Below are 23,058 nucleotides of genomic sequence, written 5' to 3'. Positions count from 1 at the left end.
TAATACACCTAATACACCACCTAATACACTATTGTGGTTATTTTTTTCAAGCTCTTAGATTGTTCTCCATCTTGCTTCAAATTGTTTTTTTTTTTTTTTTAATTGTTTAAGGACATAGTACCTGGGGACCGAGCTTTGCTCGGGGAAAATCATTAGTTCACTCTGAAAGCACCTTAGTATTGGAGATGCATAAATCCATTCCCAAACTCCACACGGCTCGCCTTCACCACCATTTCCTACGTCATGGACCTGTTTCCCTCCATTCCCATTGCATTTAAAGATTGCAAATACCTTAATCTAATCGTCATAAACAGTTCCCACACTCCGGACTACTCGCCTTGACTACTTCCTTAACCACTTCCTACGTCGCGGACCTGTTTCCCTCCCTTTCCATAGCATTTTAGGATTGCAAATACTTTAATCTAATCATCATAAACAATTCCCACACTCCGGACTACTCGCCTTGACTACTTCCTTCACCACTTCCTACGTCGCGGACCTGTTTCCCTCCCTTCCCATTGCATTTTAGGATTGCAAATACCTTAATCTAATCGCCATAAACAGTTCTCACACTCCGGACAGCTCGCCTTGACTACTTCCTTCACCACTTCCTACGTCGCGGACCTGTTTCCCTCCCTTCCCATAACATTTTAGGATTGCCCATACCCTTATCTAATCGTCATAAACAGTTCCCACACCCAGGACAGCTCGCCTTGACTACTTCCTTCACCACTTCCTATGTCGCGGACCTGTTTTCCTTCCTTTCCATAGCATTTTAAGATTGCGGACACCTTAATCTAATCGTCATAAAAAGTTCCCACACTACGGACTACTCGCCTTGACTACTTCCTTCACCACTTCCTACGTCGCGGACCTGTTTTCCTTCCTTCCCATAGCATTTTAGGATTGCAGATACCCTAATCTTATCGTCATAAACATTCCCCACACTCCGGACTGATCGCCTTCACTACTTCCTTCATCACTTCCTGCGTCACGGACCTGTTTCCCTCTATTCCCATAGCATTTTATGATTGCCTTTGTTACTTCCTTAACCACTTCCTACGTCGCGGACCTGTTTCCCTCCCTTTCCATAGCATTTTAGGATTGCAAATACTTTAATCTAATCATCATAAACAATTCCCACACTCCGGACTACTCGCCTTGACTACTTCCTTCACCACTTCCTACGTCGCGGACCTGTTTCCCTCCCTTCCCATTGCATTTTAGGATTGCAAATACCTTAATCTAATCGCCATAAACAGTTCTCACACTCCGGACAGCTCGCCTTGACTACTTCCTTCACCACTTCCTACGTCGCGGACCTGTTTCCCTCCCTTCCCATAACATTTTAGGATTGCCCATACCCTTATCTAATCGTCATAAACAGTTCCCACACCCAGGACAGCTCGCCTTGACTACTTCCTTCACCACTTCCTATGTCGCGGACCTGTTTTCCTTCCTTTCCATAGCATTTTAAGATTGCGGACACCTTAATCTAATCGTCATAAAAAGTTCCCACACTACGGACTACTCGCCTTGACTACTTCCTTCACCACTTCCTACGTCGCGGACCTGTTTTCCTTCCTTCCCATAGCATTTTAGGATTGCAGATACCCTAATCTTATCGTCATAAACATTCCCCACACTCCGGACTGATCGCCTTCACTACTTCCTTCATCACTTCCTGCGTCACGGACCTGTTTCCCTCTATTCCCATAGCATTTTATGATTGCCTTTGTTACTTCCTTCACCACTTCCTACGTCGCGGACCTGTTTCCCTCCCTTTCCATAGCATTTTAGGATTGCAAATACTTTAATCTAATCATCATAAACAATTCCCACACTCCGGACTACTCGCCTTGACTACTTCCTTCACCACTTCCTACGTCGCGGACCTGTTTCCCTCCCTTCCCATTGCATTTTAGGATTGCAAATACCTTAATCTAATCGCCATAAACAGTTCTCACACTCCGGACAGCTCGCCTTGACTACTTCCTTCACCACTTCCTACGTCGCGGACCTGTTTCCCTCCCTTCCCATAACATTTTAGGATTGCCCATACCCTTATCTAATCGTCATAAACAGTTCCCACACCCAGGACAGCTCGCCTTGACTACTTCCTTCACCACTTCCTATGTCGCGGACCTGTTTTCCTTCCTTTCCATAGCATTTTAAGATTGCGGACACCTTAATCTAATCGTCATAAAAAGTTCCCACACTACGGACTACTCGCCTTGACTACTTCCTTCACCACTTCCTACGTCGCGGACCTGTTTTCCTTCCTTCCCATAGCATTTTAGGATTGCAGATACCCTAATCTTATCGTCATAAACATTCCCCACACTCCGGACTGATCGCCTTCACTACTTCCTTCATCACTTCCTGCGTCACGGACCTGTTTCCCTCTATTCCCATAGCATTTTATGATTGCCTTTGTTACTTCCTTCACCACTTCCTACGTCGCGGACCTGTTTCCCTCCCTTTCCATAGCATTTTAGGATTGCAAATACTTTAATCTAATCATCATAAACAATTCCCACACTCCGGACTACTCGCCTTGACTACTTCCTTCACCACTTCCTACGTCGCGGACCTGTTTCCCTCCCTTCCCATTGCATTTTAGGATTGCAAATACCTTAATCTAATCGCCATAAACAGTTCTCACACTCCGGACAGCTCGCCTTGACTACTTCCTTCACCACTTCCTACGTCGCGGACCTGTTTCCCTCCCTTCCCATAACATTTTAGGATTGCCCATACCCTTATCTAATCGTCATAAACAGTTCCCACACTCCGGACAGCTCGCCTTGACTACTTCCTTCACCACTTCCTATGTCGCGGACCTGTTTTCCTTCCTTTCCATAGCATTTTAAGATTGCGGACACCTTAATCTAATCGTCATAAACAGTTCCCACAATCCGGACTACTCGCCTTGACTACTTCCTTCACCACTTCCTATGTCGCGGACCTGTTTTCCTTCCTTCCCATAGCATTTTAGGATTGCAGATACCCTAATCTTATCGTCATAAACATTCCCCACACTCCGGACTGCTCGCCTTCACTACTTCCTTCATCACTCCCTACATCACGGACCTGTTTCCCTCTATTCCCATAGCATTTTATGATTGCCTTTATTACTTCCTTCACCACTTCCTATGTCGCGGACCTGTTTCCTTCCCTTCCCATAGCATTTTAGGATTGCAGATACCTTAATCTAATCTAATCGTCATAAACAGATCCCAGACTTCGCACTGCTGCCCTTGACTACAATCATAGATAAAACCATAGACTATAAAACATACTCCCTACAATGTATCGAATCGAGTAATCTTCAGTATAATCTTTGCTAAATATTATGCTAATTATTAAGTGATGTTTTCCTTTTGTACTGTATTTGTAATTTGCTAGTATACTGTGGGTAGTTGGCTTACTATGAACACATGCTACAACTTCAAGTCTTTTGTTTACTTTATCCTTGTTATTTAATTCATCCAACATGGTTACCTAGCAACCCATAAGACTAATGTTAAAAAAATGTGATTTTCTGTTTCATTTTTCTACGTAATTAGATTTTTGTTGGCAGTTCTAACTGCATGAAACTCGTTTTTAGGCCAAAAATAAACTATTTACAAGATTTGAAGAAAATCGTCGGAGCCGTTTTCGAGATCTTTCTGCAAGCAAGCAAGCAAGCAAGCATACAAGCAAACATTGCTCGTATTAGAGTATAGGATTACTCTTCTGCCTACAACCACAGTCTTAGGTCCAAAACTACTCATATTATTCTTCATGGTACTTGGAAACCAAAAACAGAATCAGTTTTATTCGGGTTGCGTAAGCTGGATGAGGTTCAGTATCGAAACAGATACATCCCTTCTAATCAGTTGTGAACATTTCTTAACTTCTAACACATTTTGTATCCTATTCATTTCCAAGGCATCTTTTCTTTATAACGTTTGTAATTTGCTAAGTTTCATAGGCTAGTTTAAACATTTGATCAAAAGAGTAACTTTTTGTTTTACTCATCACAACAAATCACCCAGTACTGACAGAGGCAAGTTGACTTGTAGTGGGCATGGATAAGTATATTTCCTTTACTAGTGGCCATTTTGAAATAAAAGTAACAAAGCTGTTTAATATTTACGACTTATACAATCAAACTTCCTCAACTGAGGCAGTACGTCAAAGTCTTGCATAGAATCCATTTTTGTCACAAATCTATAAGAATTTTATCAAACGAACTATAAAATAATTACAAATAAAGCAAAGATGGAAAACAATCTGACATGTTATAAACCTTGGCTCGCCGTAATAGTTGTTAAGAGTAACTCCACTGTTTAGGTAGTGAATGTGTGCCACAAGATTCTCGTGGAGTTTCTGAAGCAACTGGAATCCACGACATGTTCCAACAATCAGTTTACTAAAAGAGAACGAGAACTGATTCTGTCAGGTTTTCGACAATTATCTCTGGACAAGGAGTATGATGACATCATTTCTCACAGGTAGGCCAGCCTAAACAATTATTGTGTTTTTCTTACACGTCCATAAAACATAGCATTTTCCATTTACTTACTTCCTGCCGTGGCTCCACAAGTGTTGATTCTTTGCCTCGTGTACCAGCCTCTTCCACCCTTCTCTGTCTTCTGCCAAGTTGACGTTTGCACCCATCCTCCTAACGTCATTCAATACTTGGTCAGTCCATCTCAATTTCAACCTTCCCTATGGACGATTACCTCCAGGTGTGGCTCTCCAAACTTCATAAAGTCTTGTTCCTTTCTCTATTCTTAGGACATACCCTATCTAATTTAACCTTCTTCCTTTAACCATTGCAACAATATCCGGGTTGGTGTATAGTAATCTTAGCTCTCTATTTTCCTCCTTATCCGCCACATTTCTCCCTCATACACTAGTCTAGATATTTTAATTAGACTTTATTTTCAAAGACCATGAGTTGTTTTTTATTTTTCTTTGACAATACCCATGTTGCATTTTTCCATTTAATACACTAATTAGGCTGACCAAGCCAATTCCACTTGCAACAGAGGTTTTAACAAACGTTTTGCAGAGTACACTCCACTGAATTTGAAAATAATAATGTGTATCAATAACATGACTACTGAGGTTTCTAGCAAGTTTCAACAGGCTCAATATCCCTGTATTAGATTCATATTTGACCTGATACGATAGTATGATGTTACACCTTGTTTCAATGTACTTTCATTACTGAAGTTAATTAATTAAATGAACTTGAGAAATTTATGAGTCTCTTTTCCAATAACAAAAATTCCAAACTTTTCTGATAATTTCTGGTATCAGAACCTGGCCAAGTACTTTTCTTTACACTACACCCATTAATTACACAACAGTATTTAATAAATCTTTCTTTGTCTGCAATTGGAACGTTTAATCCTCTCCCTGACCACATAAAACCGTAGAAAACTGTGCGAGGTTTGGGATAGAGATAAAATAAAATCCATTAATTTGAGGAGTAGGCCTAAGTGAGTCTTTGGCACTGGTGAGATGGGTTGTTAGCAAGCAATGTGAATGATTCTATTTAGGGTTAGTCAATTTTAATTTCATCATGTTTAACTATCTCTATAATGTTTACCATATATACTTATGTTAAGCCTACTTTAGATTATTTTTTAACCATAGTGATTAGTTTTAGTCTATTTTTGTTTTAGAGGTTAAATGGTAGAGAGGACTTACAAGTGCTTACTTCGCCGAATAAAGACATTTTTCATTACTTTTCATTTCACAACTGTCACAGAAGTAATGTTTTGTTTTCCAGAGAGTTGTACAATGATGAGAGAGGGATCACGGCAAGAAGAGCTTTGGGCCTGATATCAATACTTGTAGAGGTGTCACAAACCACAGCTCAGAAAATAATTTCAAGGTATGATTGAAGTTGATCCTCGACGATTTCATACTTATGATGTACAACCAATAATATTATTTGTTGGGTCAGTGAAAAGAATATTTTTCATGTATGTTCTTTTATTCACAACTATAGACTACAACTTTTTAGTTGAAACCTAAATTATTAAAATGAACTGTGCTTAAAGTTTCCTTTAACCCTTGACCTTGGACATAAAAAGATATTTCATCATCCCTTTTGTCACCAGTTTTTAATCAAAATGGACTTGGTTGAACGGAGCCACCTGCAATAAATTTGCTGGGGTAAATTATTGATATCAGTTGAATACACTAAGTTTATAACCAAGCCAAACTGATATGTTGATATGATGTAAGTTGCGGTTTCTTTTATATCACACAAAGCATCTTAGTAACAAAAATTAATACAGGGAAAAGAATTTAAGACTGTAGCTCGCTGTTTGGTTGTCCCATTTATTTATTCTTCCAACGGTAACACCCTTTTTACATTAAAAAATACATTAAATAGGTTAAATCACTTCAGGTACTAAAACAATATTCAATGGAATAAATACAAAAATCAGGCATATCATGCAAAGTAAATAACCAGCAAATAATATAGCGCGTAATTAACTACAATAGGTAAAATATGAAGTGCAAAAACAAAACAAAAAATAAGTTAATACACAACCAAACATGGCAACAACCAGACAAAAAATAAAAAGTGCAATACTGGTACCATTCAATTTTATTTGGTACTTTTGAAAGTAAAGAACAGCTCTGGCCTTTTAAGATGGCATGTCTACTTTAACATCCAAAGGACAATGAAATAAAAATCACTTCTTATGTAACCCAACTATTATTCTCCAATCAGGCCTGACTACTATTGAAACATAATTTTTAGTTCTTCTTGTTAATGTTCACTGTTTAAGAGTAGACAAATGGAAGAGTATTGGACGATGTATTTTATTATATTTGTATAATGTTATCAAGAAACTATTATTTTATTTATTGTCTTTTGTTTAATATTTTTCAGTAGCTCGAAGGAATCTGGTGACATTTTGGATACTGTGAAAAATATTGTCCGACAAATTGAAAAACAGGTAAGCAATATTGATATATTGTGATGCAAGGTTCAATTAAAAACTGTTTATTCATGTGTCCCACACTTTTGATACAATCAATGTTACACTTTTGCCAAAATTCACTAACCTGAAGGTACAAAAATACGTGAAATAATTCTTGTAGCCTAATTATATATTTACACTTATACTGTTGACTCACAAGACGGTAAATACATTTATCCATGTTTGCCTCCTGGATTGAACAATAATAATAATAATAGGTTAAATACCTTGTATACGTCCTCAATCCAAGTCGTCTTTTATAATGACTATAGTTTCGGGGCCAACAGCCCCATTGTCAAATTTTCTGTCTTGTTAATTACTGTTTATAGCATTGGAAGTACACATACACATACACTGACACACGAAACATTTATATTTACACGTAACATTGAAAAATTATACTATTTGGCCGGCCTAAACAAAAGTGATTACATCATTGTGCGGACCGGTACACTGACTGACATGGTAAATACATATAAAAGAAGTGGTGATCGATTTTGATTGGACACTCCAATCATCAGACCCAATAGACGAATGTATATATTTAAATAGCTTATGGTTAATTTAAGCTATTTCAATTTTTTTTTTACAAAGAAATGTAAAAAGTATATATCTACCAAATTGATTAAGAAAAGGGGGAGTATAATGAAAGTCAAGGGGTCATTTTGAAAGTTCTTCTAAAAATTATGATTTTAAACAATTTTGTTTTCAATTATAATCAGTTCTCAATCAAGAATTTTAAACTATGAGATGTATAATGGTTACTCAATTTTCAAACTCTGAAACTAATTAAATTATGCATTAATCAAATAAATACACTAGATTCGCTCATCCGGACAAATGTGGCTGTCGTCCGGTCCGGATTACAATAAATCCGCATTATGGGCAGTTGAGCAAATACAGTACTGTATATAGCCGTTTTTTTTTTTTCAATTTTGTTCCAGGTCCACAGCATTGATAACCGTGCAAATGCAATTCCACCGTTAATAATTTTTTCCACCGAGTTTTTGATTATCCAAGGTAGTCTCGGTCACGTTTAGCTCGGATAATCGGACTTCTACTGTACTGTGCGGCTAAAAAAAATCATGTTTGCCAATCCGGCTCGAGTGAGAAACATACTTTTGTTCCGTTTAATTTTCCTTTTAACCATGTCTATACTATTATTTCTCTCATTAACACTGGAAATTAATCTTCTTATTTTTAAACCTAAATCCACTTAACTTGTTAGTTACTCACTGTCTAACTTTGATCTTTAAGAGTTGATGTGGGGAAATTATTGGTTGATGTTCTGGATATGTTGCAGCAATCCATCTTTCAGACAAGCTACAAATCATAGAACAAAATTTGGCTTGTCACGAAAGTGGATTGGATCCATCCAAAAAGATCAATATTTTTGCCAGTTCGACATCACGGTCAACTCCTAAACACCAACACTGTTTACTTTAACAATGGCTTTGACCTTCTAGTGGAGTTCTACAACCCAACATTGTTATAAAATGTTGCTGATTGAATCATCTTGAGTAGTTAATGTTGGTTTACATATTTCTGTTACCTAAGACATGTTGTTGTACTTGTAGAGGAAAACCCTCAGGTTCCAAGGAGTGCTGGCAGGATCTGTCTCTCTGATACTGAGTCTGCTCAATTCTAACCAGGCTATCTCCAAGGAAACGTAAGTTAATCATTACATGTGTATTTATTTTATTTTATTTCTATATATAAAAGGCAAAGCCCTCACTGACTCACTCACTCACTCACTCATCACTAATTCTCCCACTTCCCATTTACCTAGGAGGCTGAATTTTGGTACACTGATTCTTTAGGCATTAAATAGGAAAACTAAGTTGTTTTTGTTCTGATCGGACTCTCGGGCTCCGCCCCAGTGGCTCTGGAGTTTCCCATGTTAACCTTATGAGTACTCATATTTAAATGGAATTAATGAATCTTAACAGCTGTTTCAATTAAACAAGTTGGTTCTGTTCTATGATGTGCAATAGCATTAAAGTTACAAGGATTACCAACAGGTAGCAGCACTATTATTTTTTTTTAATTTTTGACAACAGCTAATTTGCAACCATAAGGTGAGTGAGCGTAGTGAACGAACTTCAACCTGGAGGCAAGTTAGCGTAGCGAACGAGCTAACTTGAAGGTAAGTGAGCGCAGCGAACGAGCTCCAACCTTAAGGTGAGTGAGCGTAGCGAACGAACTTTAACCAGGACGTGATTGAGCCATGCGAACGAGCTCACTTATGAAGTAAAACGGGGCAAAGCCCGCGGGTACAGCTAGTTTATATATACATTGATTCCTTCAGTAATCTTGTGTGAATAGCACACATGTTTGCATTTTGTTTGATTTTTTTTTATTTTCCTGTGTGTAAAAGACGCAATACTGTTATTGGAGTGATAAAACTTATACCTTTTTGAAGGAATGATGAGCTTCTTGAAGAGATCTATTTTATCTATAATCTGTTAACAATATGATAGTTAAAGTGTTCTTTGACATGTTGTAGGTTAAGAATCGACAAAGATAACTCTTGTTTCACCACAAGTTTCTGTGCTATTAACTTAAGGAGTGACACTGTAAGAAACATCAATAGGTTTAAAATCTCTTGCAAATCCATTGGAGTCATAATAAACTAAATGTTTCGAGGTGACTGACACATCTTCAGGTGTACCGGTAACCTCTTTTATAATATGTCATGTGTGTAAAATATGAAAGTTACAACATTTTGAATGACAAACTTATAGCGAAGCAAATACATTGTTTGAATATGCAAGTCATTGAACAGCTGATCAGCATGTCACAAGACCTCGAACTGGACACTACAATACCAGTTGCCGCCCTGACTAAGCTTTAGTACACACAAATTCTGCACCACAACACTAATAATCTTATTAATCTATAGGTTTTGTGCTCATATTGTCTACTCTCTGGGAAATTCGGGAAAACCGGGAAAACTCCGGGAATTTTATCTTACCTTGAAATGTCCTGGAAAACTCCAGGAATCCACCCAAACCTCCGGGAATCCACAGCCCGGTCATCGGAATCGTCGGCTAACCAAACACTAACGCTTTTGTTGCCGAAATCGCGACGATTATCGGTGTCGCCGAAACCGCAAGATATGACATAGACATAGACATATTTTATTTACACAAAACGTTCTTTATAAAGTACATTTCATACATAAGAACAGGTGTTTCGTCATAGTGATGTATTAGTAAAATTAATAGTTAAAATAATTAAAATAAACTCATGTAGGATATCAGAGAATTTTTATCTAGCCTACACTATAGGGTTCTCCAAAAATTCGTCAAGTGAATAGTAGGCTTTCTCAATTATTTTATCTTTGAATTGAGTAGCATTTAAATTTTTAAGATACAGGGGTAATTCATTGTACAATCTAAGTCCCATATATTGAGGGCTGTTCCTAAAAGTCGTCAATTTGTGATGTGGTAATCTGAAATTATATTTATTCCTTGTATTATAATTATGTGTAAATTTTACTACATCTGACAAATTTTCCTTAGTGTTATGTATCCAATTTAGAATTTCATTTATGTATAATCCAAAAATGGTGTGAATTCTAAGACTTTTAAACAGGTTTTACATGATTTTCTCCTTCTTGATTTGGTTAAGATTCTAATAATTTTTTTCTGTGAAATTAGTAGGGATTTGACTTCTGTTGACACTCCCCACAGTATGATTCCATACCTCAAGATGGATTCAACGTATCCATAGTAAACTGTGATACATGTATCCTGGGGTACACAGTTTATCAGGTGAAAGAAAGCAAAAGAAATAGATCTTAGTTTGCCTTTCATCTTATCTATGTGAATCTTCCAATTAATAAGAGGAAGAGGAGGTGTCGAGTCAGAAAAAAAGATATCTGCACAAACTCAGTAAAATCAACAGAGACCCAGAGTTTCTTGCATATGTTAAGGAATACAAAGCAATTTTCAAAAAATGTGTTCGATCATTAAAACTTAATTACAACAATAGTTTTATAGAAAAATCAAATAACAGAACAAAGGCTGCATGGGATATAATTAAAGCTGAGCAAGGCAATAGTAAAGACAAAACAATCACATCTATTCATCATGGAAACATTACATATAAGAAGCCTCATGATATTGCAATAGTTTTTAACAATTTTTTTGTAAATACATGTAATAATTTGAACTTGAGTACAGATGTAGATGACGTAAGAGCCTTCCTTGCGAATGTGAATACTCCATTAGTAAATATGTCTCATTTTAAGGAAACAACTTCATCTGAAATTTTTAATGTCATAAAAAGTCTTAAGTCTTCAAAATCGGCTGGCTGGGATGGCATTCCATCTTTTTTAGTCAAAGCTTGTTCTGATAAACTCTGTTATCCTTTATCAATTCTTATTAACAGATCTTTTGACCATCATAAATTCCCAGATTTACTTAAATATAGTGTTATTAGCCCTGTTTTAAAAAAAGGGGATTCTTCAGTTTTGGACAATTATCGGCCTACCTCCATCCTCCCTACTTTCTCTAAAGTATTTGAGAAGGTAGCTTTAAACCGATTATCTTATTTTTTTGAGAGCAATCACATATTTTGTGAAAACCAGTTTGGTTTCAGGAAGGGTAGAAATACAACTAAGGCAATTTATGAGTTTGTTTCGGGCATTTCGGAGGCTGTTGATAGATCGCAGTACACAGTCGAAGTGTTCTGTGATCTGTCGAAGGCCTTCGACTGTGTTGACCATGACTTGCTCATGAAAAAATTGAATCACTATGGGGTTGAGTGGTAATGCACTTCTCTGGGTTCAGTCCTATCTGGATAATAGGAAACAATCAGTCAAAATAAATAATATTGTTCAAAGTAATTATTCCATTGTTAAAGCTGGTGTCCCTCAAGGATCAATTCTGGGACCATTCCTTTACTTAGTCTTTGCTAATGACCTACCAAATGCAGTTCATAACTCCAAATTAATAACATATGCAGATGATACTACTCTTTTATGTAAACACCCCATCCGGGTTAATTTATTTAAAATGCTAGAAAATGACTTATCTGCTATGAATTCTTGGTTTAAAGCTAATGGCCTTCTTTTAAATAAAAATAAAACTTTTGCTATTAATTTTCATTCCAACTACTCCAATTCAAAATACTCTGATGACTCTTATGTCAAACCCTTATTGCAGACAGCAGATAGTTATAAATTCTTAGGGTTACACGTTGATCCTTCTTTGAAGTGGGATGAGCATGTACATTTTTTATCAAAAATTCTCCATAAAGGTCATTTTCTAATTCTAAACTTATCAAAAATCCTGGAGATAAACATTTTGAAAATGGTTTACTATGCATATATCTATTCAAACTTAACATATGGAGTGATATTTTGGGGCAACTCACAGTCTTCTCCAGCAATATTTAAGGTTCAGAAAAGCATTGTCCGTGCTATGACAAATTCCCCCTATACTGCATCATCCAAACCAATTTTCAGGAAACTAGATATTCTGCCTTTACCTTGCATTTTCATTCTACATACCCTTCTATTTGTTAAAGAAAATTTTCACAAATTCACTCTTTTAAAATCTACACATAACTATCCTACACGTAATTGTAATCTTTCTTTGCCGATACATCGAACAGCAGCTTTTGAAAAGACACCATTCTATACAGGCAGCCGATTATTTAATAAACTACCTTCTCATATTCGCAATGAATCTTCTGCCAAAGCATTTAAAAGAAAACTTGTAAACTATCTAAAGAGCCATATGTTTTATTCAGTAGAGGATTTCATTTTATATAGTAATAGTGGTTTGTAAAATGGTTCATGTGGAGAGTTTGTTTTCTCATTATGTTTAAGTTACATTAATTTAGTTTTTAACATTTTTGTATCATATTTTTGACATGTCATCTACCATTGAGGACCCTGTACAGAGGATTAACTCCTCTGTATATGGTGTAATTTGTGACAATTTACATGAATAAATGAATAAATGAATAAATATGAGTATCAAGCAATACACCCAAAAATCTATGAGATTCTACTAAATTTGGAATTTTATCGAGAATTACACTGTTTTTTAAAGAAAATTTGATTATATGAGTTTTGTCAATATTCAGCTTTAAACCATTATCTGAAAACCAATTTTTCATACAATCCAAAGTGTTTTCCATTGATACAATTAAGTTATTTACTGAATCCTCTCTTATGATTGCTGTTGTATCATCAGCAAATAAGATTAAATCTCTGCCAATAGCTTTTGGAAGGTCATTAACCCTTTTACTGCCACGGGCCGATTAGATCGGCCTTACGATATGTTGTGAAGACCGCCAAGGGCCGATCTCATCGGCTTAAACATTGTATTCGAAGTCCGCCACGGGCCGATCTCATCGGCTCTGCAATGTCGAGCGAACCCCGCCACCGGCCGATCAGATCGGCTCGGCGTATTTTTGATATTGCGCTGTTATTTTTACTAATATACTCGTAAACTTCATATTACTATAAAGCCTAAGGACCATTCTAGTTGGTTCCACAGCGTAAATTATCTAAAGCTTTTATTATAGTATCCCAACAACACAAATGACATCGATCAAGTGGGCCGTGCCATGAGCAGACTGGCGATTGGCGCCACGCAGTCTGTCGCGGCTTTTACTGGCGCCAAACAGTCTGCAATGAGGTTTTGTTTACTATTACATGTTGTGATGTTAGTTTACTTTATTTAGTGCGGAAAACATTATTTAGAGTCTAGTTTTGTGTACGTTTTTGGTGTAAAATGAGTAAAAGACCGTGTCCGCCGTCACCACTTAGTGAAAACGCTATAGTAAACGAAATTCTAGCAAGTGGATACGACGTCGCTAGTGACGATGGTGAGGTGAACTCATTAGATGACCTGTCCTCTTCCTCAGATGAAATCTTTGACGACACAGACGAGGACCCAACCTACGATCCAGCTGAAAGACCCAATCCTTTTAGATTTTTAACAGATAGGAATAGGCCTAGGGTTTTAGATTTAGATATAAATGCTCCAGGGCCTTCAACCAGAGAAACGGTTGTACAACATAATTTCAACCAAACTGATGTTCACGAGCCTACTGTGAGTTATAGTAGTTCTGATGATAGCGATCCTGATGATCCCCCAATGCCCATACCTAATAATACTCCACAAATGCTTAACGGACACGTAAATCGGGAACCGGGGGGCAGACGTAGTCAGGGGAGGGGTCGTGTTCGAAGGCCCCAGCCTGTAGGGCCCAGGAATAATCACGATTCTGACAGTAGTGAATGGGAGGAGGTTGAAGACGGTAACGATCATGAATTTCCCGCAACTTTCAACTTTGCTGAGTTGTCTGGACCAAAACACTGTCCACCCCGTAACTCACGTCCTTTGTCATATTTTTATTTGTTCTTTACAAATGTCTTACTAAACACTTTTGTTTTAGAAACTAACAAATATGCAAACAAATTTTTAAGGTCTCAACAAGGCAACCTGTCCCCTAAAAGCCGCCTAAGATCCTGGGTAAATGTGACACTAGAAGAGATGAAAGGATTTATTGCTGTGATCTTAAACATGGGCGTCATTCGAAAACCAACAATAGAATCGTACTGGTTTACCGCATCATCATCAAGTACCCCATGGTTTAGTAAGATGTTTAGCCGGAACAGGTTTGAAATTTTGCTCAAGTTCTTCCACATTGTTGACAAAAACACCTTACCAAAGCTTGGGGACCCAAACTACGACCCATGTGGTCGGTTTCAGTGTTTAATAGACCATTGTAACAGAGTTTTCCGAACGCATTTCACACCATATGAAAAACTATCAATTGACGAATCTTTGGTGGGAACTAAAAAGAGGATCTCATTAACGCAGTACATCCCAAAAAAAAAACACCATAAATGGGGTATCAAACTTTGAGTCCTTTGTGACGCCGACACCAAGTACTGCTACCAATTTTATTGTTACAAGGGGGCCAGATATGAAACTGAACGGGCTAGGATTGACCAGTTTGGGTTAGGATACACTGTCGTTGTAAAACTCCTAGAAATGGCCAACTTGTTACATAAGGGCTTCCACATGTTTTTGGACAATTTTTTCGTAACGAAAAAACTTGCAAGATACCTTTTTTCAAACTCAACTAATGTAACTGGCACAGTTCGAATTGATCGCAAAGGAATCCCCAATCAATTGCGTGGGAAATACCCAGTTGGGAAAAAGGTATACGTACGGAAAGGACCCCTTTTGCTAATGGCCTACAGAGAAAAGACAACAAACAAATCTCAGTTTATTGTCCTTTCAACTAAATCAGTGGCAAGAAATGTACGATACACAATCCGTAGAAGTGGGAGGATATTAATAAAGAACAAACCCCAAATTGTACATGAGTATAATCATGGCATGGGCGGCATTGATGGAACAGACCAGATGCTTTATACTTACCTTGACGAAAGACGATGCATGAAGCACTGGAAAAAGGTCATTTTTAACATTTTCGGCCGAATGATGTTAAATGCATACGTCCTATATAAATTAAATACTGACAGACCAGTGGACCGCCTGCAGTTCCAAATTGCAGTTCTCGACCAATTAGCTGAAGAATGGCTCTCTGTTAAAAATGCTGGGGTAAATTTAGGCGGGGGTGGTGATGGACCTATGAATAAGAAAGGATTTGGGGTAGAAAGGCTCGATGGTGCAAAGGAGAAGATATGTTCGGTCTGTAGCGGGAAGAACGACCCAGAAGGGAAGAGAAGGCGTAGCAAAACGGTGTGTGTGAACTGCAAAGCCGGATGTCACGTGGCTTGCCTCCCACGCCATAAGTGTAAACCGTAAACAAAAACAAAACACCGTGTTGTAAATATGTGTAAATATTATATAAAAGTGTGATTTTTAACTATTGTATATTTTTAATGTTTTGACTGTGTAACCTAAAACTAATTTTCTGTGCACATTGGATCATTGAGACAGCAGCAATAAAGGTAGGCTTACGATATAACTTTATTTTTTAATGTTTTTTCTAGGTTACAGTTACAAGTAATTGTTATAAATAGTGTTTTTTATATGTAATTTAATTTAAATGTTATTTTGAACACTAATAATTGCACTGTAAGAACCTAAATGGTATTATTGTCACCCAACAATACGAAACTACCAATGTTTTACAAAATTCAAGTTTTGTCAAAAATAAACAAGTTTTTCTTTTTCTCTTATATTTTTTTTATTTGTAAATATTTTGGCTTAAAATTTTAACTGTACTCTCATAAGATAATAAGGTTTAAGAAAAGTTATAGTTATTGTGTGGAAACATAATACAAATGTTCATTTTAAAATTTTAAAATCAAAATTTTATATAAATATTTTTTAAATTTTAGATTTTTCTTACAGTAACAATAAAAAAACAATGTATATGGTTTACAAATTATACATAGACATAAAGAACAAATAAATACGAACAAAATAAAAAAAGATCATAGCTCTAGCTATTGTTTCAGCTGAGTTATGACCGTTTTAACAGATGTCATCAAATCAGTCGATTTTACAGCGGCGGTTTTCAGGCGTCGCGCCAGCTGACGGGCCGGCGACCTTCGCGCGGTCAGCTTAGCGCTCGGCGGCCTTCACGCGCAATGTTGCATTCGTCCGTGGCGGTAAAAGGGTTAATAAAGATCAGGAAAAACAGAGGGCCCAATATTGACCCTTGAGGTACACCATAATTAGATAAATTCCAGTTTGACATATGTTTCACACCGTTTTTGGTCACTATTGTTCTATACTTTCTGTTCTGTGAGTCTAATAAAGAAAAACTTTTACCCTTTATACCGTAGTCTTTTTATGATATGGTCACGGGTATTGCCGCGATCGCGGGAGACAATTATCGGTGTTGCCGAAACCGCAGGATATGCTCACCGGTATTCCCACAATCGCAGGAGATGATAGCTGGTGTCGCCTTACTAGACTAGGCCCGTTTTCAAAAAAAGGCAATGCAAGAAGCATTTCATGTAACAATTGGGGAAACAACGTTTTTAGGGTATTTCGACCCTGCTGAGTACGAATCTGCCTGTTGCCAACGCGAAATTTGAACCGGAAGTGCGGTATCCAAGATGGCGGCCAAAACTCTTTTTGCCCCATATCTCCCTTGTTAGTTGGCCTAAAATAATGGTTTAAACGTGTTTATAGGGGTTTTTCAGATGCCAAACACATAACAACACTCAAAATTGACTTAAATTAAGTTTTGAGGGCATATCTTCCAAAATGGCACCCAAGATGGCCACCAAAAACTCTAATTTCCGCATATCTTCCTTGTTTTTTGGCTAAAAATAATTATTTAGACGTCTGCATAGGGGTTTTCTCGGATGCCAAACACATTGCAACACCCAAAATTTACTTACATTAAGTTTTGGGGGCATATATTCCAAAATGGCACCCGAGATGGCTGCCAAACACTCTTATTTCCGTATATATATATATATCCCTTGTTTGTTTGTTTAAATTAATTATTTAAACGTCTACAAAAGTATTTTCTTCGGATTTTAATCACATTTGCAACACTCATTATTTACTTCCTTTGAGTTTAGATGACATATGTTTCTAAGATGGCAATAAAAACTTTATTGTGCTTACGTGAGCTCCGTGCGTATTATTGTATTTAGTGTTAAAAACCAGTCAGATATCTATTAGTGGCTGAATATGTGCTACTATTTTTGAAATACCAATTGAAATTTAGCAATGTTAAAGTAGAAGGCAAATTGTTTAATGTACTCTGGTGGCACCGTAGATAACGCGTAGTACAACAGAACCTGTAATTAAGGAATTTTTAGAATTAAGTGTGTATAATGTTGACGAATTTATCACTTATTAAAGGTGTCCAGTTATGTAAATAGATATTTATTGTAAAATATGACGATACCATACGTATTTTTTTATGTTTTACAGCAATAAATAATTTGATTTGATCTGAACGTGTAGTCCAACAGAACCTGTAAAAATTATTTTTTAGACCATCCCTAAAATCCGCAAGAGGTGGTGCATGTAAATTAAATTAAACAAAGGTACTTTATAACACATTAATAAATAATAATGAACAATTTTTGTTATAATATTAACAATGATACTGTACTGTTATATTGCATTGATCTTGTGGTACCACCCATCAATGGAGGTTTGTTTACCATGGGTCTCAATGGATAAAATATATTTTTAAAGGGTTTTTTATGGCAGCATGTTGGCCAAGCGTATATAAAAGTTAGTTTATGAAGAGTAAGTAAACAATTGTATACATGTGTACAAAATAATTGTTAATAAGGTAAAATCTTTTGTTTTCCAACCGTCTATAAAAGTTTGTTTGTGAAGAGAAAGTAAACATTTATATGCATTTCTACGAAATAATTATTTAAGGTAAGTACAAATTGTATGTAATCCTTAATTTATTTAAACTTAGCAATAGAGAGTTTTTGAACAATTCGTTAAATAATCACGGTGAACGCTATTTGTTATGTTTTCTCGTTTGTTAAATGTGAAAATAACGTATTGCGTCCCTATTGCTAAGTTTGAATAAACTAAGGATTTAATACAAATTGTACTTACCTTAAATAATTATTTCGTTAAAAAGCATATAAATGTTTACTTTCTCTTCACAAACAAACTTTTATAGACGGTTGGAAAACAAAAGATTTTACCTTATTAACAATTATTTTGTACACATGTATACAATTGTTTACTTACTCTTCATAAACTAACTTTTATATACGCTTGACCAACATGCTGCCATAAAAAACCCTTTAAAAATATATTTTATCCATTGAGACCCATGGTAAACAAACCTCCATTGATGGGTGGTACCACAAGATCAATGCAATATAACAGTACAGTATCATTGTTAATATTATAACAAAAATTGTTCATTATTATTTATTAATGTGTAATAAAGTACCTTTGTTTAATTTAATTTACATGCACCACCTCTTGCGGATTTTAGGGATGGTATAAAAAATAATTTTTACAGGTTCTGTTGGACTACACGTTCAGATCAAATCAAATTATTTATTGCTGTAAAACATAAAAAAATACGTATGGTATCGTCATATTTTACAGTAAATATCTATTTACATAACTGGACACCTTTAATAAGTGATAAATTCGTCAACATTATACACACTTAATTCTAAAAATTCCTTAATTACAGGTTCTGTTGTACTACGCGTTATCTACGGTGCCACCAGAGTACATTAAACAATTTGCCTTCTACTTTAACATTGCTAAATTTCAATTGGTATTTCAAAAATAGTAGCACATATTCAGCCACTAATAGATATCTGACTGGTTTTTAACACTAAATACAATAATACGCACGGAGCTCACGTAAGCACAATAAAGTTTTTATTGCCATCTTAGAAACATATGTCATCTAAACTCAAAGGAAGTAAATAATGAGTGTTGCAAATATGATTAAAATCCGAAGAAAATACCTTTGTAGACGTTTACATAATTAATTTAAACAAACAAATAAGGGAAATATATATATATACGGAAATAAGAGTGTTTGGCAGCCATCTCGGGTGCCATTTTGGAATATATGCCCCCAAAACTTAATGTAAGTAAATTTTGGGTGTTGCAATGTGTTTGGCATCCGAGAAAACCCCTATGCAGACGTCTAAATAATTATTTTCAGCCAAAAAACAAGGGAGATATGCGGAAATTAGAGTTTTTGGTGGCCATCTTGGGCGCCATTTTGGAAGATATGCCCTCAAAACTTAATTTAAGTCAATTTTGAGTGTTGTAATGTGTTTGGCATCTGAAAAAACCCCTATAAACACGTTTAAACCATTATTTTAGGCCAACTAACAAGGGAGATATGGGGCAAAAAGAGTTTTGGCCGCCATCTTGGATACCGCACTTCCGGTTCAAATTTCGCGTTGGCAACAGGCAGATTCGTACTCAGCAGGGTCGAAATACCCTTAAAACGTTGTTTCCCCAACTGTTACATGAAATGCTTCTTGCACGTTATAGAGAGGGATTTTATAATTATGGGCCTGATCTATACCTACTAGTTATAATGTTTTATTATGTTGTATAAAATACTTTTCTCTGGAAAAGTTTTGTTTTAAATAATAATAATCATTAATAGTAATAATAAATTATTATTAGCGGGTTGCGATTAGTTGAGCGGGTTCCGATAGTAGCTCTTAAAATTCAGGAATTTGTCTTGAATTCTCCTGGAGAACTCCTTGAATTTTTCAAACCAGGTTTAGTAGACACCATGGTGTTGAATGTACCTATTTTGTGTGTTCCGAGATCAATGTTAAATTTTATACTTGACAAATTGTAGAAGATGTACCTGAATATTTGGCAGTAGTTGTCAAAAAAACATGTAGGGAGTTTAATCTGACTTCGAAGGAGATTGACTTTATTTCATGTACCAAACTGTACAATTGACGAAATAAAGATGATTTGATGATTGCAAGGTAATTAAATACTTGAAAACCTAGATCAATATTCAGTTATTTTTTTTGTCTTACCTCTACGTGCTAGGACACTAGACTCTAGCACGGAACCGTTTTCACATTAGGCCAACACTAGAGAGTCAAAGCTTTATCACTCAGATAAAATCCATTGATGGGATTTGAACCGGAGACCCAAGTCCCACTAGTCCAGCTCACTCCCCTGAAATTTCCAGTGGTAAGACGATGAATGATAAAAATGTTGTGTTAAACGTTTTTGTTATATTGCCAGCCAAACACTGATAGTGGATGTGCTACGATGGGCTGTTTTGGCGAGACCTGGATGCCTAGTGATCCACAAGATTCTCCAAGTATTGGTTGCAGCGGTCAGGTTTCCACACATCATTGACTCTTTGTGCCATAACTCGGGTAAGGAATTGTGACAAAACAGTTTCATAGTTCTTACTCTTTCCTGAAATACAGTTTAACATATGTTACATTTTTAGATCATGCGGTTGTGGTCATACACTTTTTCTCAAAAGGGCTTAAACAACGTTGGTGTTTGTTGGTGATATGACCAAGTTAAAAGCGTTTGTTATTAGTCAATTTCTTGAATGTTACCTAACAAATAGAACTGTAACAAAAGCAGGTATATGAAAAGCTTTCTCCAATATCCCTGTGTAGTATTATTGCCTATTGGGTACTTATATTGGTAGTCGGACCACACCTAATAATTGGATGACTATGTTTTAGGTTGGTTTTGTTTAAGGGAAGGCCCTAGGCCAGGATTATAAATTGTAGAAAAAGGAGGATAGCAGCTAGCTTACCTTGAAAGTGTTGGTAGGCCATAGAACAAGTAGAAAATAACACTGTGCACACAACATTTCGTCCCCTAAGGGACTTTGTCAAGTGTAGAGAAAGAGTTTATAAATTACAAAATGGCTGCTGTTATTCTTGATTTATCTGGAAAAATCTGTTCGACTTCATCATTTATTTAAAATTGATAAACTAAGTGAATCTCTGATATTGTGAGTTGTTTTTTTGTTTTATTTTATTTTACTATTTAAACCTGCTTAGTAAACATTATAATGGGTGGGTATACCAACAATTATTTAGTACCTTAAGTTGGCTGCTCCCCATTTTCTGAAAAACAAAATTATTGTTCTAGCTGAGAAGACTTTCAATTTCAAGGAAAAGTCGAGTCATATTCAGTTCACACCAGGTGAGAACAATTGATATAATTTGAGTACTGCATGAGGTTATGGCTCTGGTTATTGTTACTGTTACATTCCACCACATTAGCATTTAGCCAAGGCCCCACTAGAAAAACAGGCCATGCTGCAGGATTCATGACGTCTATGTATATCAATTATCAAAGACTTTAGTTCTAGCTGCATTTGGTGGATGGAGGGCTGGCTCTCCTAATATTGTTGGTGCAACCATCATTCATAGGAAAATGTAGGCTATTAGTACATTCCAAATACATGTATACAGGGCGACAATTAAGTCTTAGGACGACTTAATAACTTTTAAAAAGAAAAGAGATATCTCAACCAAATTTGGCATATCATTACTGGTAATAGTAAGCTACTTTTCTGGGTACATGGTTATTGGATGCCACCTATGTGGGACGGCCCATTTGGAGTAAGTTGAAAATCTTAAGGGTAAGTATAAGTACCCTACAATTCGACAGAATATCAAAAATGGCAATCGTTCAAATATTTCTTGAATCTACCATTTTGAAACGCCTGTCATTTTGTACTCAGTTATTCTTTCCAGCTCAAATGTCAGCATTGTATTCAAATATTAAAGACCTTTAATTTATTTTCTTCCATCTTCCACCCTGAAGAGGTAGTGTATAGTAGCATTGCAAATTCAATGAATCTTTGAGTAACTGTCATTTTTGACTCGGTTGTCCGTTTGGGTTCAGGTTTGAGGCAAAGTGTTAAACTAAGACCTTCAATGTGATACCAAACTCAACCTATGTTGCAATATAAGAATTTTGTCTGACTCCTAGTGGGCCGTCCCCTTAAGGGATAAAAAAGTAATGATGAGTTAAAAGAGTAGTATGGTTATTATTGATATACCAAGTCTCATTACCAAAGAATCTATTACACCCTTCCTGGACTTATCAGTCACACTGTATAGCTGGTACTTAAAGAACATTGTATGTTTGTTTCCCCCAGACTCTTGTATACTCCAAGTGTTGTGCAGTCTGCTGAGGGCTGTAGTCACCCCAAGGAAGCACCAGCTGACAGATGTGTGGACTGTGTGGGTGTTGTCGCTGTTCTGTAGCGGTCAGTCTCGTCCAGCATGGCTCACAGTCAAGCCCACAGCCAAGTCTTGTCAGTGTCACTCTCTTGTGTGTGAACTAAGCTTACATCTACTTAGTGACACCTGCTACGCTTACCCTTCAGGTTGGTTTGCTTTTATATATATTTTTGTGAATTTTTCATATAGGAATAAGCTATTACCATAGGTCTCTTGGTAAGACCTAGACCCGAGACCGATTTATTTTTTTGTTTTGAGGTCCCCAGAGGCCGAAAACACCATCCGTTCAACAAATTCATATGTCCGTTAGCGTGATAACTCTAGCAAAAATGATCCGATTTTGATAAAATTTGGTACAAATGTGTAAACTTACATGTATTTGAA

General features: G+C 36.5%; 1 protein-coding gene across 1 annotated transcript in view; it reads left to right on the top strand.

Moving 5' to 3' along the window:
- LOC128994904 (ATR-interacting protein mus304-like) overlaps positions 1 to 23,058 on the top strand; it is a 37,501-nt gene that overhangs the window by 10,305 nt on the left and 4,138 nt on the right. Inside the window, exons 8-14 of the mRNA XM_054419733.1 lie at positions 4,339 to 4,499; positions 5,789 to 5,893; positions 6,908 to 6,974; positions 8,576 to 8,667; positions 20,696 to 20,832; positions 21,572 to 21,625; positions 22,590 to 22,820. Of these exons, the coding sequence (XP_054275708.1) occupies positions 4,339 to 4,499; positions 5,789 to 5,893; positions 6,908 to 6,974; positions 8,576 to 8,667; positions 20,696 to 20,832; positions 21,572 to 21,625; positions 22,590 to 22,820 (847 nt within the window). The remainder of the gene's footprint in view (positions 1 to 4,338; positions 4,500 to 5,788; positions 5,894 to 6,907; positions 6,975 to 8,575; positions 8,668 to 20,695; positions 20,833 to 21,571; positions 21,626 to 22,589; positions 22,821 to 23,058) is intronic.

The sequence above is a fragment of the Macrosteles quadrilineatus genome, unplaced genomic scaffold (assembly GCF_028750875.1).
Source record: "Macrosteles quadrilineatus isolate MER2022 unplaced genomic scaffold, UCM_ALF_1.0 Scaffold_5__1_contigs__length_97177068, whole genome shotgun sequence".
Taxonomy (NCBI): Eukaryota; Metazoa; Arthropoda; class Insecta; order Hemiptera; family Cicadellidae; genus Macrosteles; species Macrosteles quadrilineatus.
Note: the sequence above shows the minus strand (reverse complement) of the source record. Positions and strands in the feature narration are given on the sequence as shown.